The 18715-nt window shown below is 42.5% G+C and overlaps 2 protein-coding genes across 3 annotated transcripts in view; both read right to left on the bottom strand.

The window, feature by feature from the left end:
- Window positions 1-225: 225 nt before the first annotated feature.
- On the bottom strand, window positions 226-10699 carry inpp5kb (inositol polyphosphate-5-phosphatase Kb). Of its 2 annotated transcripts, XM_061804155.1 has the most exons (13): window positions 10544-10699; window positions 8853-8904; window positions 5642-5746; window positions 5035-5143; window positions 4842-4958; window positions 4573-4748; window positions 3218-3329; window positions 3034-3143; window positions 2082-2301; window positions 1454-1591; window positions 1290-1373; window positions 1060-1164; window positions 226-981 (listed from the first exon to the last, which is right to left on the bottom strand). In XM_061804155.1, exons 2-13 carry the CDS (start codon window positions 8894-8896, stop codon window positions 913-915), a joined length of 1389 nt encoding a protein of 462 aa, XP_061660139.1. In that variant the 5' UTR covers window positions 8897-8904; window positions 10544-10699; the 3' UTR covers window positions 226-912. The 2 variants fall into 2 exon arrangements, with proteins under 2 accessions (XP_061660139.1, XP_061660138.1); XM_061804154.1 differs by lacking the exons at window positions 8853-8904; window positions 10544-10699 and adding an exon at window positions 6806-7164.
- A 2102-nt stretch (window positions 10700-12801) lies between these two features.
- Window positions 12802-18715, bottom strand: part of pitpnab (phosphatidylinositol transfer protein, alpha b) — a 68861-nt gene continuing 62947 nt past the window's right edge. Inside the window, exons 6-13 of the mRNA XM_061804159.1 lie at window positions 18579-18586; window positions 18300-18374; window positions 17640-17723; window positions 17477-17554; window positions 15738-15848; window positions 15544-15666; window positions 15380-15466; window positions 12802-15072 (exon numbers count right to left, since the gene is read on the bottom strand). Coding sequence (XP_061660143.1) covers window positions 15419-15466; window positions 15544-15666; window positions 15738-15848; window positions 17477-17554; window positions 17640-17723; window positions 18300-18374; window positions 18579-18586 — 527 coding nt within the window. The 3' untranslated portion in view covers window positions 12802-15072; window positions 15380-15418. The remainder of the gene's footprint in view (window positions 15073-15379; window positions 15467-15543; window positions 15667-15737; window positions 15849-17476; window positions 17555-17639; window positions 17724-18299; window positions 18375-18578; window positions 18587-18715) is intronic.

Here is an 18715-nt window from a genome sequence, read left to right as displayed (position 1 = left end):
ATCTTTATAGTAGTAACAGCTCTGTAAATGCTTCCGTAACTACCTCAACCCCCACGAAAAATGTCTAAAACCGTTTATCCTGAACTAATTTAAACAACGTTTTTGTCGACATACTTTGTTACATTACATTCAATGTAACAGATTACTATATTCAGTTCTCGTAACATTAGCATCTTTTCCACCATTAATTTAATTTTAATACAGGATGTCGCTAATTTCGCACAAATAAAAACCCATATTTTTTCCGAAATGTACACTTTCAACAACATTTTATTCAATCGAAATACTAACAAATAACCAATTTGATTTCCGGCATTTCATCTTCTTTGAAAGATTCACAAAAACCTGATGCAATATATCCAAAATGCCGTCAATTGCCCATGTGGCCAGACTTCATTAATACGTGAAAAATAAAATAAACAAAAACAATTTTCACATGAGTCAGTTGCCGAGTTTCTGCTTTAATTATGCACATGTACAAGCTATTTGCAGCACTTTTAATGCCCCGTAAATTGACAAAGTAGATACAAAGTCAAAACGACATCACACCCACACAAATAGGCCTCATTAATTTGATTCATAATGAAAGTAGTATGACGAGGATTATTTCTGAATATAATCACTATTCTCCATCATTCCGTGTTAAGAATTTACCATTAGGTCCAAATGACATGTTATTAACTCAGTTATTCCATCTTTCTGAATTAACGTGGACAGCTAAATGTGAATTATCATTTCCGCTGGACTATACTGACTTGTCATTATCTTTAAAGTTGTTATTGGCTTTTTTTAGATGCCATATATTTTTCAGTCTTTCTTCTGTCCGAAATCACTTGATAAGACTTCTTGACATCCCAATGCTTTGATATCGAATCAAGTTTGAGGCTACTAAGACACAAGAGTTTCTTGTTTTTATTTGGTGAGCCCGTTGATGTTCTCGGGTACGAGACCCTCCATGACGGCACGTTTTGACTCCAAGATCTGCAGAATGGGACCGGAGAGAAATCTTACAAACTACAATAAATTCTAGAATAAACATACAAAATTAGCGGCATCCACCTGGAAGTTGGCGCTGAGGCCGATGATGCTCTGCATGTTGGTGCTGTAGTAGCCCAGCACATATTGTCCGCCCAGCAGAGGGATGTCGTCCTTATCCACGGAGATCTTGCGACAAAACAAAGGGCAAAATTTTTTCAGTAAGTGTGAATATATTTTCTCATTTTATTATAATCTATTCGTTGTGGCAATAGAATCAATTTCGTCAAACGTGCTTTGTGCTAATGCGTCACCTGTATGGCTTCGTCAATCTCTGGCAGCTCGTCCTCTCGAACCCACACAAAAGTCTCGTAATCGCGCGAGCTCTTAAAGCCGACCTGTGATGCAACAGCAGAGCATGTATTTATTGTTCCCTTGGCTCAAGCAAAAGGAGTTCCAATCCTCTAAATGAAGGTACCTTGTAGAGGCCGATCCAGTCCCACGTTGAAGACAGGAAGTCCTGCTGCACGGTGTAGTTGAGGAGCGCGTCCTGGTCAGCGCTCCAGACACCCTCCGGGGACACGTGAACCAGCGGACTGTCAAAGTGTTTCCTCAGCTATGATGACGACAGGGTTAAAGTTTACCTTTTGAACTGCCCCTGGGTAAAACTCTGCAGTCATCTGTATAATTTATAGTCACCTTTGTCTACTTCAAAGTAATCAATTAAATAAAAGTATAATACAAGTACTTTTGGAAAATAATGCTATGCTGTCGCAAGTAACCTAAAATGCTAACATAACGATCTAGAGCTGTGGATGAAGCTATGCGCTTGACCCCAAACTCCTAAAGTCTTTTGAAGCTCCCAGAAATCACAGTAAGAGGAAATTTGTCTGCACAACATTGAAATTGTACTTGTGCCATTTAAAATGCTCATGCTATGCTGTCATTATCTTATTAAGAAAAATGCTAACACTCTCAGGTAAGAATCAGTTATCTATTTGATGAAAGCTATGCGATTGCACCCATAGAACCAAAATGCTAATGTGATGATAATAATCTAAGGGTTGGTTATGATCAGTGGGTAAAATTATGCGGTTGTCTCACACCTCAAGACTGAAGCTGGCAATGACCGGTTTATGGTCGCTAACACCGTAGCTCATGTCACTGGTGTATTTATCTTGGTTGACCACCAGGGGGTACTCATCCAGGCTGTCGTCCGTGGCAGTAGTCGACATCGTGTCGCTGTCGTCCTCTTCTGTTGCAGAGTTTTGGGGCTTGACTCGCCACAGGATGCGGTCGGTCCAGGCCGGCTTCCTCTTCTTACCGCTATATGACGCAAAACAAAATTGAGGCCCATCATCTACTTGTTATCCAAAATGTGAACATTTTGCGACTAACGTGAAGCCTCCAACCAGTGGATAAAGCTACGCGGTTGTCTGCATAGTACCTTAGAAAATCGACAGCAAATAATGCTATGCTGATGTTAGCTCATTACCAAAAACCTTCCCTTGTGCTACTAAGATTAGGCCTAGCATCTCCGACCTAAACTACAGGCGAGGCTCCAGCCATAACTCGATAACTGTAAGATAAATCATATTCATGAACAGATCGTGCCAGTGTACCCAACTTTTTGTTGTCAGGTTTCAAAGGGCTGTGGGAGAAGGGGATTGGGTGGAGGTTGCCATGGAGACGCCCACCTGGGTGGGTCTACTAGCCAGACAGAGAGCAGTGCCCAGGTGAGAGAGATGAGCAGGAAGAGGAGGGTGGTGCTGCAGCGCTGTGGGGGTCTGGGCCTATACATTGTTAGGGGCAGCGCTGCAGTACTAACGCTAATAGACACACACACATGTACAAGATGACGTCACAAAGTGATTCAAAACATGCGTTATTTGCCAAAGTCTGAACTAACATCTGGTAGAAAACTGAAGTTGTTTTTTTTAAATTCAAACTTCAAGCTGAGGCGAGTGATGTCTTGCACTCTGCGAAGGCGAGATCACAACGCGCAGCTTCACACAATCTGGACCGCGAAAGTGTGCGTGTGCGCGCGCACGTGTTTACCCCAAGTCGTAAGCATCGGAGTTGCGGCTGAACTTGTAGGTGGGTTTGAAATCCAAGGGTCCCTCCTCAAACTCCTGCAGAAAGGCCTCCTTCTTCTTCATGGTGAGCAGCTGGAGGAACAGCAAGTAGTGGACATCAGCACGCGTGGGTTTGTGTTGTGAATTTGTGTGCGTGTGCGTGTCACCTGGTCCTTGCTCCACAGCAGGTTCAGGCGTCCGCTGTCGATGGACGAGCGCAGGAAGTGCAGGCCGTGGTCGGCGATGCGGAAGTTCAAGTCTCCAAACCAGAATACCAACCTATGAAGTGACACATAGACAGAGAGTCGTTCCCAATATTTTGACTCTCTCATCAGCTAAAATGAGCTGGCCTTCAATTTGTAGAAATTAGCCTCTCTGGTGCAGCTGTGTCTAATGTTGTGGCCCATGAGTATATCAAGACTTTTGATAATTGGAATATGCGGCGTGCTGAAACGTATCCCAGCGGCGGGGTAGGCTCTGAACTGCTCACCAGCCAATCGGAGGGCATGTACCGTCATTTCTCGAAAATAATGGGTCAATTTTTCCAAAAATATTTTCCAAAAGTTAATATAGCGCATTATATTTAGGTTTGGATATTTGTATAAAGGTACACAAAGTGTTAAAAAAAAAAAAAAGGTATACATATACATTTTGATATGCTATTTGATGTCTTATGTAACACATTATTTATTACGGTCATGTCCGCCCCCAACCTGAACTCTATGACCTCTTCGGGTTAGCATGCATTTTACGATCGTTAGAGTAGCATGTTTGTTGCTACTGCACCAAAGATCAGAAACGACTGCCCGTGAGTTTGTTTTTTTGACTTAAACCAAGACAAAAATGGTCGACTACAACGGCTAGTTGTGCAGCTGCTTTTAAAAGAAATATGTCATCACTCGTGCCGATGACGCCGCAGGCCCGGAAGTAGCGCCGCAGTCCAAAACGACGATAGATCGCCTCAATGGCTTCAGGTGAGTACAAAAACAATGGGAGCTTGAACTACGTAATACGAGCATCTTGGGTACATTTAAAAAAAAAAAAAAAAAAAAAACGGGAGAGCGCACACAATTGAAATGGTCGCTTTTTTGAAAATAAATAAAGCATATGGGTAGAGAAAATTGGTGGTGTGTATTATACATTGGTAGAATGGTTTTCCTGATTAGGTCAACTTTGGGCGTGCGCATTATACTTCAGGACGGATTATACTTGGGAAATTACAGTTAACACAAACAACCTTCTGTTCTTACGTTCATACACTTGCGTACAATTTAGATTTACCAATTAACGTACCGTGCATTTAGGGGAATGTCAGAGGAAACTGGATTACTGTACCTGGAGAAAATCCACGCAGGCGCAGGAAAAACACACAAACTCCATTAAGGAAGGGCAGAGGTGATATCTACTTTTCTTACATTCTATGTTTATTAAAACCAGTATATCATGATATTTATTACCTAATTGGCAGGAAAAAAAAAGTCTAAATCGCAGTGTACAAAGATTTTTTTTTTTTTTGACTGACTTGTGGTCCAGCACTCGGCGGGCGTTTGCCGTGTCGAACTCCTGCGTCTCCAGGATGTGCTCGAACTCGTCGACACGCTGCAGGGCGTGGCCCATGTGCGCGGCCAGGTGACAGTTGAGGAAGCACAGCTTGTGGCCGTAGAAGGAGAATCGCATCGACACCGCTCCTTTGTTACCCTAAAATAGAAATGTAAAAAAATAGATACATCAATAAAAAATAAACACATTCATTGAGATTTAGATGAATCAAATTCAATATGAAGTCAATACCCAGTATCCAAAGATCCCGGTGCGGGTGTACGTGCTGTGGACGTCTCGGATGTAAGGCAGGTGCGACTGTTTGGCGAACACCAACAGCAGCAAACCTTGCATCCTCACTGACGCCACCTGCATGGATCCAAGGGGAATTACACACATCGTATCGTATCCTCGTATGAGTCGTATCGCTAGACCTCAACTTCACCTTGACGAAGCTTCGCGGCGCCAGGGTATCCATGAAGATGTGACTCCACGAGTCCTCGACGATCAGGTCGGAAATGAACCGGATGGGCGTGGCGCACACTTCCTGTAGCCTGACGCGTGAGAACGCATTTCGGCTCACTTCAGTTTACATCTGCTTTACAATCCGTTTCACACTTTTTTACATGTGTCTTCCACAAATGTTTAGCTCTTTTAGATCCCGTCTGGATTCAAATCAATCTTGTGTTTATTCCACATGGTTTTACATCAATTCCATCTCATGTTTACATCACTTCTGGTTTCAGATCAGTTTCAACATTGTTCTACGTTTTTAAAATCCATTTTCCGATCAGCTGGTTTCAAATCTCTCCACATGTCAATGTCAAATTGGTTACATTTCTGTTTCCACTTAATTTGGTTTCACATCTGTTTTCAGATGCATTTCACGTCTGTTTACAATACATCTGCTCCCAGATCATGTCGATTGTATCGATCTGTTTACAAGCCTTTCACGTTCACTTCAATTCAATGTTTAGTGTAATTTCCGTATAACATTTGAAATTGAGTTCACATCTATTTACATGGCATGGGGTTTCAAACCAGTTTCTTACCCAATCACGTAAATATCAGTGGGCGGTTGCACGTCGAGCTGCAGCAACGAAGTGACGTCCTCGGGAGGCTCCGCTGTGGCCACGTTCCACGTCACCATGTGCAACCTATCAACAGGGATCAATAAATTAATATGGTAAGTGGAAACTGCAATATTTTTTCTAGATCACATTTCATATCTGTTTACATTAAATCTGCTTTCACATCTGTTGACAAATGTTTTTACATCCCTTCCACATTAATCTTTAATGTGGCATCAGATTCCCATAATTTTTCTTTTTTTTTTTGTTAAAGCTATTCTTAAGACTACGTTTCAAATGTTTTGACCCTCAATTGTCATTTATTTTCATGTTTACATTGCATCTCTTTTCAAATGTTTTGACACTCAATTCTCAATCATTTTCATGTTTACATTGTATCTCGTTCATAATTTTTTTCCTCTTTTTTTTACATCCGTTTAAACTACATCAAATCAGTTTCACGTTTATTTTTCACTTGTCTCTACATCCCTTTAAAAAAATGTCAAAAATTCATTTTGACAACTGGTTTCACCTTTACTGTACATTAAGTTTGGCTACTCATATATTTTCAATTCCGTTTTACATTTGTTTGTTTTCATGTTTACATTGCATCTCTTTCATATTTTTAACCTGTTTTTTGGTCTATTTTCACACGTGTACATCTGTTGACATCACATCTGGTTTCAAATCAGTTTCACGTTTATTTTTCACTCGCCGCTCCGTCCCTTTAAAAAAAATGTCCAAAATTCATTTTGACACCCGGTTTCACGTTTACTGTACATTAAATTTAGCTCCTCATCTATTTTCAATTCTGTTTTACATTTGTTTTCACTTTTGTTACGTTTATTTTCACATCGGTGTAGACCACATTTGATTTCATATCTGCTTACATCATATGTTTTGGATTTCTGATTTGCTTTCGTCACTTTTGACATTTTTTTCACACTCATTTAAATGATATCGCATACATTTTTTTAATACTCACCAGCCTCTAATGCAATCTGATACAAACATCTTGCCTGCCTTTTACAAAATACGATATTAATGTTAATTTTTATCCGAGACTTCACTTCTTGTAGTGTTCAGGATTTTGACCCCAAACCCCAAAACACAAGCGCACGTCTCGGAGCCTTGGCGGAGGTCCACCTGAAGGTGTGGGTGGGCGGTGCGAAGCGGGAGCAGAGCTGGAAGGCGTCATCCAGCGTACGCGACATCTCCTCACTGGCCTCGTCCTCCGAGCTCATGTCATCGATGCGGCTCAGAAGCTGAGCCAGCCTCTGGCGGAGAAGCATTCGGGACGACGACGACGACGACGACGCGGACGCGCCGCTTGCCGCGCTGTCCGAGCGCAGCCGGCCCCCGCCTGACAGGAAGTCCATCTCGGAGGGTAAACTAACTTCCCGTTGTCCTCAAAAGGTCCGCTCGGAAAGAAGCGCTGCGATAGGTCCCCTGCGAGCCTCCTTCCATACTAAAAGCGGCGGCGTGGTTTTGGCGAAGGAGATTTAAGCGAGGAATGCGGCGGCCGGTGTAATAAGCGGTTTAGCCGGGAGGCCGCCATTCCGCAATCACGGGCTGCCGGCTAACGAGGGGACAATGGCATTAGGCTTCTTTTGGCCAAGTTCCACCTTCCCACTCATGTGGGTGAAAGGTCAAACAGTGCGCCGACATTCTTGTTGGGGTGCCAGCACAAATGCCGTCCCTTTCACATCCCTTTCATGCTGTCACATCCATTTCATGCTTTCACTGTGCTTGAGTTTCCCACATATTTTCAAGTCCGTCTACATAAAATCTGGTTTCAAATCTCATTCACACGTGACTCTATTTTTGACAACTTTCAAATGTCTGTGACATTCATATTTCACATCTTCACATTGACATGACATCTCCTTTCAAATCTGTTTTCACCTCTTTTCATCCCTGCCCAAAACATTTTTAGATCAATTTCTCATTCGTCTTCACAACTGATTTTACATCTGGTTTCATAACTTCTGGTGTCAAATCCGTTTCTGCATGTATTTCACTTATCTCAGGGCCCTTTCAAATGTTTTTTTTTCAAGACCGGTTTCAAATTCTTTATCATTTCAAGTTCATTCTCACATCGTGACATTTCTTTTCAAATATGTTCACGTGATATCTGGTTTCAAATGTGTGTGATGTTTTCTTCCTATTTTACATTCCCTTCAAATATTTTGATATCGTTTCCCATTTTTTTCTGATTTCACATGTTTACATTACATCTGTTTTCAGACCTGTTCACATGATATCCGGTTTCAAATATGCGTGGTTTTTATTCCCATTTTACATTGCTTTATAATATTTTGATATCGTTTCCCTTTTTTTTTCAGATTTCACGCGTTTACATTACAACTGGCTTCAAATCTGTTACACATTTTCAACTTAATGTTCGATTCAATTTCACATTTATTTTCACGGTTCACTTATGAGGACATTCCATCTGGTTTCACGTGTTTACATGACACCTCGAGTCAAATTTCAATATTCTTTTTTTTTTTTTTTACCATATTTGATGTCCCTTGGGAATGTTTTGACTCATTTATTTTCGCATCTGGTTTTATATCTGTTTACATAACATTTGGTTTCAAATCATTTTCACATTTTTTTGGATCCCTTTCAAATATCTGTACTTGTTTTACTTTCATTTTATTTCATTTCTATCACAGTTTCACCTTTTTTTCTTCACGAGTCTTTATGAAATGCTTTAAAATGTTTTCCATTTATCTACATCTTTTTACAGTACACCTGATTTAAAATTTATGCAATCATTTTTATTTAATCAGTGTTAATTACAGTATATTAAGTCATAACTGGATGATTTTTCTTAAATGTTACTTGTTTTTTATTTGTTTATTGTCATCCATGTAATTGATTTCACAATATACTGGTTAATTACAATGAAATAAAAGATTTGAAACTACTTTTGCAATCGGGAATAAAGTGAATATTTGATTTTCCACATTCAATAGCATGATTTCCCGAATAAACGAAGCAAAGAGGGTCGCATTGAGGGAAGCAAGTCACATGCGGGGACTTAAGCAGGAGTGTTTGTAAGGGGATCAGAGCAGGGAAGAATGGCAGTTTTATTGCACAAACCTGCCGCAAAGCCTTTTACAACGCTCAACGTTGTGTGAGTTCCTCACATGAAGAACGAGAAGGACATAAAGCATGAACTCACCTGCACTTGTCTCTTTGTCCGCTGGGGAACTTAGCAGCACTCATGTTGTCCCCTGTGCACACACACACACACACACACACTTTTAAGCCTTCATACCGGTCACCATGGAAACTGTCAAAGCTGCACATGTCATCCGTGAAAGTGATTTTTGTAATCACCCAGAGTGTCACCGTCGTCAAAGAAAGCAAACCTCGCCGATCACAAATGTAAGAGCAAATGCAAATTTTGTGAAAGTTACGGTGTTTATATCAGGCGCGGTGACTATTTTCTGGGATTATTATGAAATATATTTAAGTGGAGGGCAGCACGGTGGAGCAATTGGAACGCCTTCTCACAGTATTGAGGACCAGGCCGTTCAATCCCAGCCTTCCTTGTGTGGAGTTTGCAGGTTCTCCCCGTTGTCTGCGTGGGTTTTCTCCAGATATTCGGGTTTCCTCCCACATCCCAAAATCATGCAACATTAATTGGACACTCTAAAATTGCCCCTAGGTGTGATTGTGAGTGCATCTGTTTGTCTATATGTGCCCTGCAATTGGCTGGCAACCAGTTCATTCTGGGGGGCACAGTGGCGCAGGTGGAATAGCGTTGCTTCTGGATGTTCTCCCCGTGCCTGCGTGAGTTTTCACCAGCCTCTCTGGTTTCCTTCCATATTTCCCCCCCAAAAAAACATGCAACATTAATTGGACACTCTAAATTGCCCCTAGGTTTAACTGTGAGTGCGATTGTTTGTCTCTATGTGCCCTGCGATAGGGTGGCAACCACTTCAGGGTGTACTCCGCCTCCTGCTCGTTGACAGCTGGGATAGGCTCCGGCATTCCCCGCGACCCTCGTGAGGATATGCAGCTAGGAAAATGGATGGATGGATATAAGTCGAGTTTCGATCAGGGCTCTTCAGAATAGCTCCATGTTTGTGTTTGGGGGTTTTACCCATTTTGCACCAGATTGTTTGGACTGGTCTTGACGCTTTACCGTACCATGGACCGATTCAAGACACCCCGTACTGGAGGGAGCAAAGCGGCGCTGGTGCATAATAGCTTCTGACATTGGAGGAGCAGAAATACCTTTATAGGTCTTGACATTTCTTTGTGCCATGCACAGATCCTAAGACATCCTGTACCGATGTAGCAAAACATTTTTGGTCCCGTACAGATTGAAGGACACGCCAGGCCGGATGTGGTAAAACTTGCTTTCTGACATTTTGGCAATAGAAACGCTTTGACAGGCCTTGAAATTTTGTTGTACCCTCCACAGATTTGAAAGCAAAGAATCCCCATAAATATAGCTTGCCCTTTGCCATTCTTTGGTGGTTGAAGATTTGTGTTTTGGAAGTTAAACAAAGATTTCTGACACTGGGCAGCAAGCACATTTAACTCCAGAACACCTTAACAGTCAAGATTGAATTTCCTGTATAGATTTAAAAACGCTATGTTACAAATGTGACAAAACAGCCCCAGAACATAACCTTGCCTCTTCCTTGTTTCACAGTAGGGAAAACACAACCAGCGGCTGAAACTGAGCTTTCTGACACCGGCAGCACAAATTTAGCTCCTGAATGTCCTGCTAGATCTTGAGATTTCATCGTTGACAATACATATTCAAAGACACTCCGTCACAGATGCAGCAACGCGGCTATAGAACATCACAAATCCTTTTTAAGAGAAAAGAGAGGCATCCGATTGTATTTTCAGTACCGGCGTCTTGGTTACTGCTATGTTGAGGCGTCCGGAAGAAGCTGCAGACTCCTTGTGCGCAGATGATGAAGATCTCCAAGGAGGAGTCCAGAGTCTGGATCGGCGTTCCCGCTGACACTCCCGTCGTTGGCGCCGTGGACTCGCCGCTCTCGCCGCCCCTGCTGCACACAACAGCAACCTGCTGTTTCTGCAAGGGGGGCTTAAAGGTGGGATCAAGCTTATGTTGCAGATTGCTTGAGAAGTGTTATGTCATTTGTGAATGGACACATTTTGTTGAGTCAACATGACGCAAGCAATTTGACCGTGAAGTTGAATGAATACTCCAGAAACCAGGAACACATTTGGAAAATTCAGCCCCCGGAGCCAGTTTCTCCGAGCAAAATCAGATTACGCGAGACTTTCATAAGTGGACGCAAAAAGTCTCTGGAACAAAATGAGGTGGTCATTTTTACTTCACTTTGGCGATAATCAAGCATCCTTCAAGAGATAATCTTGTCCTAGATATTTTGTTCAGTCGCTCCCCAGTTTGAACGTTTGACTTTTTTTCTTCAGCGTTTTGTGAGTGGAACATGGCACCAAATTTCATCCCGCAAGACAAGTTTAATTTGGAAACATGAAATTTTGTAGGCATGTTTACTTTATCATGAGTCTTCTTCTTCTTTTCCTTTCGGCTTGTCCCGTTCCCTCACAACATCCATCAATCTTTCCTTTGGTCTTCTTTCTCTCGCTCTTTTGCCTGCTAGCTCCATCCTCAGCAGCCTTCTACCAATATACTCACTCTCCCGCATCCGGACATGTCCGAACCATCGAAGTCTGCTCTCTCGAACCTTGTCTCCAAAACTTCCAACTTCGGGTGTTCCTCGAATGAGCTCATTTCTGTTCCTATCCAACCCGCTCACTTCAAGCGAGAAAAATCAACATCTTCATTTCTGCCGACTTCAAGTACTTGGGGTCAACAATCCAGAGCAATGGTGAGTGTGGTAAAGAAGTGAAGAAACGGGTTCAAGCAGGTTGGAACAGGTGGCGGAAGGTGTCTGGTGTTTTATGTGACAGAAGAGTCTCTGCTAGGATGAAGAGAAAACTTTATAAAACACTGGTGAGCCCGGCCATGATTTACGGATTAGAGGCGGTGGCATTGAAGAGAAATGAGTAGACCCACAAAAAAACTCTCTGAAGGATTAATTATTGAAAAAAGACAGTAAGTCAGGCTTTTCGATTGTAAGTTAGTATTTTGGGTCATTTTTGACTATTTACATGTGTCCTTCAAAGAAAAACTTGTCCTAGAGATTTTGTCCAATCTCTGCCAAATTTGAACCAAGTATGCTGAGATAGACAAATACAGCTAAGTTATGAGCAAATTTAGTTTTCAAGAATTCGGTGCACAGTATGACGGCAAAGTTCATTGAGTCAACATAAAAAAAATAATAATTGTAATTAATTATGTTTGAAAATTCGGCCCTTTAGGCCATTTTTTTTAATGTGGAGCATAGCGCTGAATTCGATGAGTCACCACCAAAAAATAAAAATAAAAAGATAAATTGTAGTTAAATTTAGTACCCAAAATTAGTTTCACTTAGCAACGTGAAATTCAACGTCTAACATGAATCGAGCCGCAAAAAATAACCTAGAGTAGACCCTAAAAGGCACAGGGAGCTGAACAGTGGAGTTAGAAGAAGCGGCCATGTTAGGTTGTTTGTGAATGAAATCTACATTACCATTAAATATATGTAATATAGGTATTTTCAGCCTCGAGGTCATGAACTTGTCACAAAATGTCTCTGTAAGCAGGATTTGTTGTAATCTTTGTGGCCCAAAGCCTGATTAATTTTGCCATTAGTGTGCAAAGTGCGTGTGTGCTTATGAATGTGAGAGATTCATACAGTTGCAATTTAGTATTCAGACAGTAAAATACATTTCTTCGCTTGTTTCTTTTTTGTGTTGTTTTGTTTTATTTTTTTTTTTTTTCAATTCACATTTCCAATGCACGATTTATGTTATTGGAAGATAACGATGACAACAAAAACAAAAAAAAAGGCACAAATCCACAAGAAAAGATTGAGAAAATGCAAGGGGCCAAGCTAACACACGAGTGAGAGTTGAAGGAGATTTAAAAAAAAAAAAAAATCATTTTAGGGGTGTTATCGTTACAATTTTGGCCTTTAAATTTGAAGTAAATTTTAATTCTCAAGTGACGTCCGTGATTTTCCTCTTTGAACGTTTGGCTTGGAATGACAACAGCACGATGACAACATTTAAAATAACTTCTTTTTTTTTTTTTTAATGCAGTCCTTCAATGAGGTCCTTGTGCGGGGAATACAGTACAACATTTTCAGGAAGCCTGAAGATGACTCGGAAGTCCGGAGAGCTGACATCGAACCTGCTGATTTTGTTACCTTAAATTATCTTTTCAAATTATGCATTCAGATATTTTTAAGGGTTTTTGACATATTGCACAAAAACGGTGTAGCAATAGGCTTCTGGTTTGGACATTTTGTACTAAACGTACAACAAAAACAGTCACATCACTGAAAGCAACACACACACACATGCACATACGCTCATGCACACATCTCAAAAACAACAGGACAAAGGTTGTTGTTGAAAAAAAAAAAAATTCCCCCGTAACAGAAACAATAGAGCACGTCATGATGGCAGTTATTGCTATCACTGGATACGTTCATTTATCCAGTGGAGAGAAGGTGACTCGCTAAAGCCTCGTTCCCACAGCCGTCCAGTTCGGTCCAGTCTCAATACGATATAACTTTGCCAAGGATATCACAGTTTCTCGATACAGCTATATTTTCACATCTATGTCGCAAAAAACTTTTATAGCCGTTATTAAATATGGTAACACATTTTGGTCTGATATGTTCACGTTTTGTTTTCCGTAGTCATCACTGTGCAAGTGTACACGTTTAAATCGGGTTTCCACCAATTATCATCAATCTGAAAGGGAGCATGAAGTACATCACTCCGCTACAATCAAGATATTTTTGATATCGATATTCTATTGCATGATACATTGTGATATTGTTTGTCGCGCCTTTTGTGCAGGGGTGTCAAACTCGTTTTTCTCGCGGGCCACATTGTATTTCGGGTTCACATCAGAGGGCTATTTTGACTGTGAAACAATAAAAATGTTTACTCGTCTCATCATGTTTATATAATCAATTTATAAAGCAGTTTTGGAATCAGAAATCAAGGCTAACGTGTTTTTCAACTATTCATGTTTGGTAACAAAAATGCTTGTCATATCTCAACTTGATCATTTATGATAAACTGTATGGCAATTTGGAATTTTGGTACAGATTTTTACAAGAATCATAGAAATGCAAACTCTATATTTGGCTTCGCGGGCCACATAAAATCATGCACAGGCCGGATGTGGACCCCGGGCCTTGTGTTTGACACCAGTGCGTTAGTGTCTCACCTAAACTCAGTTTGGTACCCCACCATAGGAGTCCCAAAAAGTGCAAAAGTACAGAACATTTCTTTGGTTCACTTTACAATATTTGGAAAGAGGAAATGATTTAACCTTCACTTCAGAGTTATTGTGGTGACCAAATTTTCAGGATTAGCTATTTATGAAAAGTATACCCAAGGAGCTGAAGTACATGTTTTTTTTTTTATATCCTCACGACATCGTTTAGTATTAAAATATTGTGTTGTCAAAGAGTTGTGATGACCACATTTAAACCATTATAAATTGTGTACTGAACTGTGCTTCTTGGTGGAAACGAGGCTATAAAATTTGAATTAATTTGTCTATGTTTAGTCCTCAAACCAACTGAATGCAAATTTCTTCGTCTAGAAAAACTTGTAAGATCGCACGCACAGAAATACAACACACAACCGCAAACAAACACACAATGTCACAAAGCAGCAGAATAGAAACAGGGCAACAACAAAAAAAATACAACCTTTGACCTAGCGGTTTGTACCACTGTAGTTTTAAATGACAAAAAAAAAAGGACGCTGAAGTAAAGAAAAGAGCGAATGAAAAAAAATAAACATGTAGCATCTGGTGGGGATAAATAAAAGTCCAGACTTACAGAAAAAAAATCATTTTAAAAACCCTGTTTATATATTATCTCTATATATATATATATATATATATATTTATATTCACAGTATATAAATACTGCATTATTCAATACATTGACTCCAACCCACTCCCCACCCACCCGGCATAGTTTGTAGAAATGTACAACTTCGGAATAGCTTGAATAAATCCCACATGGCAGAGGTCAAAAACTTTCTGTGTTTGGGAATGAATTGACAAATAAATTAATCTATTTATTTTCTACCAGACCCCTCGGAGCTGTCAGTGAACGGGGTAAGGACGAAGACTAGAGACGAGGACTTTACAGGGTCCGGCTACCTGAAGACCAGGCGGCACCGAGCGAAGGAATTTTGGACGGGCGGGGGTCGTCACGTCAGGAATGGGAATTTGAAGGGGGGTTGGCCAAATGTCGCGTCGGCTGAAATGGGAGGGGGACGTGAATCCGCTGGTGTCTCGGTATTTGGGTCTGGAAGAGAGAGAATGCGGCACTGAGGCTCAATTTTGGCAGCGATATCACAAAAGATTCAACAAAGCCTGGAATGTTTTCAATTTCCACAAGGGTAGGTTTAGTCGGTTGGTCTAACGCTCCTGAATTGGACAATTGTGAAAAAAAATTACAACATACAACACAGCGTAAAGGAAGTAAGGCAAGATTTATTTTGACGTTTGTCTACCGCATGGCAGGAATTTCACGCAGCACAATTTCACCCCTTTTCCCTACAGGGGCTAAATAGCGACTGCCCCATTATTGAGCCGACAGTGTGACCTCTCACCTGATGAGCAGCAGCATTCACTGTCTTGGAGGGCCGACCTCAGTCCTCTAGCGCCACCATGCCTTTCACCGGATCCTTCACTCGCATCTGCAAGACGAGCCACGCTCGATGAAGACATCCCACCTCCTCGCATCCTTTCTTCGTTCCTTCCTTCCTTCCTTTACCTCGTCCAGCTCCTTGCGCGTCTCCTCCTCCATCCGGCGGATGTCCTCCATGTTCAAGTCGATCCACTTGTCAATCCAGCAGAACAACTGACGGTGGAAGTTGGTGAACAAGCGCTTCTCTTGCTGCGGAGGGACGGAAAGGAAATTGAGTCGCTGCGTCGGGTGGCGGCAGGCCCAAAACCACCCTGACGGACCTTTTGGATGAAGCTCTCCACTTTGTTCTGCAGGCCCCACCACTTGAACTTGACCGTGACCAGCTTGTAGGCACACATATGTGGGCAGTCTTTCTTGTTGGGGAGCTCCTTCTGTAGGAATAAGCGTGTGTGTGTAAATTCCTTTGCAACGTTTAGAAAGCAATACTGGTCAAATACATTCATAAATTATGATTTAGCATCCAAACCATTTAATATCCATCCATCCACCCATCCATCCATCCATCCATTTTCTCCCGCTTCTCTGGGTCGGGTCGCAGGGAAGTACCTTCAGTAGGGATACCCAGACTTCCCATTGCCCGGCCACTTCTTCCAGCTCTTCCGGAAGGATCCCGAGGCGTTCCCAGGCCAGCCAAGAGACATCGTCTCTCCAGTGTGTCCTTGGTCGTCCTCGGGGTCTCTTTCCAGTGGGACACGCCTGGAACACCTCACCAGGGAGGCGTCCGGGAGGCATCCGGATCAGATGCCCCAGCCACCTCATCTGGTTCCTCTCAATGCGGAGGAGCAGCGGCTCGACACCAAGCCCCTCCCAGATGACCGAGCTTTTCACCCATTCTCGAAGGGAGAGCCCGGACACCATGTGGAGGAAACTCAATTCGGCCGCTTGGATGGGAGATCTTGTTCTTTCGATCACGACCCACAGCTTCTACCCATAGGTGAGGGTAGGAACGTAGACTTAATATCTTATTTATAAATTTCATTCTGGGGGGCACAGTGGCGCAGGTGGAATAGCGTTGCTTCTGGATGTTCTCCCCGTGCCTGCGTGAGTTTTCACCGGCCACTCTGGTTTCCTTCCACATTTCCCCCCCAAAAAAACATGCAACATTAATTGGACACTCTAAATTGCCCCTAGGTTTAACTGTGGGTGCGGCTGTTTGTCTCTATGTGCCCTGCGATTGGCTGGCAACCAGTTCAGGGTGTACCCTGCCTCCTGCCCATTGACAGCTGGGATAGGCTCCAGCACTCCCCGTGACCCTCGTGAGGTTAAGCGGCAAAGAAAATGCATGGATGGATCAATTTCATTCTCTGTTTGCTTATTGTTTTGTTTTCTACAGCAGAATGTGTAAGTGGCAAACTTGGGCAAGAACTAATTGCGCTTTGCTGAGTTCTGTCGTGGTCCTACCGGTCCAGCCATGGCTGTGCAGGTCCCCTGCACACATGCGTTCAATAGGAGGTGCACACCTGCGCCTCATCACCTATAATGAACCCTAGTGTATATAGGACCCAGGGGACGGCCTGGCTTTGCCAGATCGTTGCCATCCATGCCTTGTACCCGCACTTCCGCATTCCTTATCCTGAACCCCTGAGTACTGACCTGCGCCTGTCCTCCGACCAACCCCGTGAGCTTGACGCTCCTGATACTACTACCCGCTCTGACTGACTCTCCGCCATTCGACCTCGGAATGAATAAAGATCTTCCTTTAACTGCCTTCCTCTCTACCGAGTCGTGCATTTGGGTCCGCCCTAGTGTTCTGGTTATGACAGGTTCTGTCAGACAGGAAGCGACCAGGCATTATAACGTCGCAATTATTTATGTTGGCTTTCGTCTTTTATTCAAAATGATCCATAAAAGACAGCTTGTTGAGGCCAAAAACTTGTGAGACCTGATATAGTTTTGCCCTCTGCTGTTATCAAATACAAATGTCAAAATTGCTTTCAAGATACAACCAAATAACCTCAAATACAAGCTTTAGCAAACTTGGAAGGAAGAGGGTCCATACCCGCCAGTCTGGTCCTAGAGGGCCTCGTCCCGTCTTCACCGACTTGTACCTGCAGGGATCCTCCTCTGGCTTGTAGTCCTACCGAGAAAACACAAAGAACACATCACATCAACATGATGTCCTTCAAAGCCCGCACCCGTGGTTTTTAAAGTAGCTTCCGAACCTTGGGCTCCACTTGGCTTCTGTCAGCAATGTCAATATAGACCACGTCTACCTTCTTCCAGGTTTCTGCATCTAAGCTGTGCACCTGAGACAGGAACACAGCTGCTTTAAGAACGCTTGGCTTTCTGCGCTCAACTCACACGGGAAAGCAAGTCACGAGTTCTGACTAGAACTACGGGAAAGGTTCAAACTGTATATTCCATGTCTTAGCGGCCATTCTTTGACTCTTGTAAGATATCGAAGGGAATGTAGAACTACTTTCTGTGGTCGCTTCACTCATGAAAATGAGTCCTGAGAGCCGACAAGACCTAGGGGAAAGGGTTGTACAGTTTATTTCTTTTATTGGCTGCTTTCCATTGGTTCTGTCAAATCTCGACTGTAGACTCAAATCAAACATGAAAACAAAGAGTCACAAGTGCTGACTAGAACTAAAAGAAGGTATAATACAGCCTATTTTCAGTTTTGGCAGCTTTCCATCAGTTCCCGTTAAAACTATAATGTAGAATCCATTTTGTGGCGTCAGATCACACGTGAGAACCGGTCACGAGTTCTGACTAAAACTAGGGGATGTGATCATGCAGTGCATTCCCTGCATTGCCTCCATCGCAATTTCTGACAGCGCCGGCAACAAGGACAGCACTCGTGAAAAGCTCATCGTTACGTTATCCTGGCGTCCAAGGTCGGGTTTGTGCCACGTTTCGATCTTGATCAGGAAGTTGTCCTTCATGTATTCATTCTGCCGAGGGAGAAGTTAACAGCGTTGGGGATGACAGTGAAGAATAGCACACCCACCCACCCACCCACCCACACACACACACACACACGCACACAAAGTCGTGGTGCCTGACTACCATTGCCGTATCTATGAGATCAAATGTCTGTCATCAGCGATTGTGTGCTCTCAATGTACGTTATTACATTGTATTTACATTGTACTTACAGTGATAACTACGTATCCAGGTGGAAGAACGCAGCCAAAGAAAAAGAAAGAAAAAAAACAGACACGATTGAGGAATTTGAGCCAAACAGAAAACTTGACAATAAAATGGCATTTCTTTCCCGTGTGTGTGTGTGTGA

The sequence above is a fragment of the Syngnathoides biaculeatus genome, chromosome 18 (genome assembly GCF_019802595.1).
Source record: "Syngnathoides biaculeatus isolate LvHL_M chromosome 18, ASM1980259v1, whole genome shotgun sequence".
Lineage (NCBI taxonomy): Eukaryota > Metazoa > Chordata > Actinopteri > Syngnathiformes > Syngnathidae > Syngnathoides > Syngnathoides biaculeatus.
The sequence above is the reverse complement of the archived record's forward strand: the minus strand, read 5'-3'. Positions and strand labels throughout refer to the sequence as shown.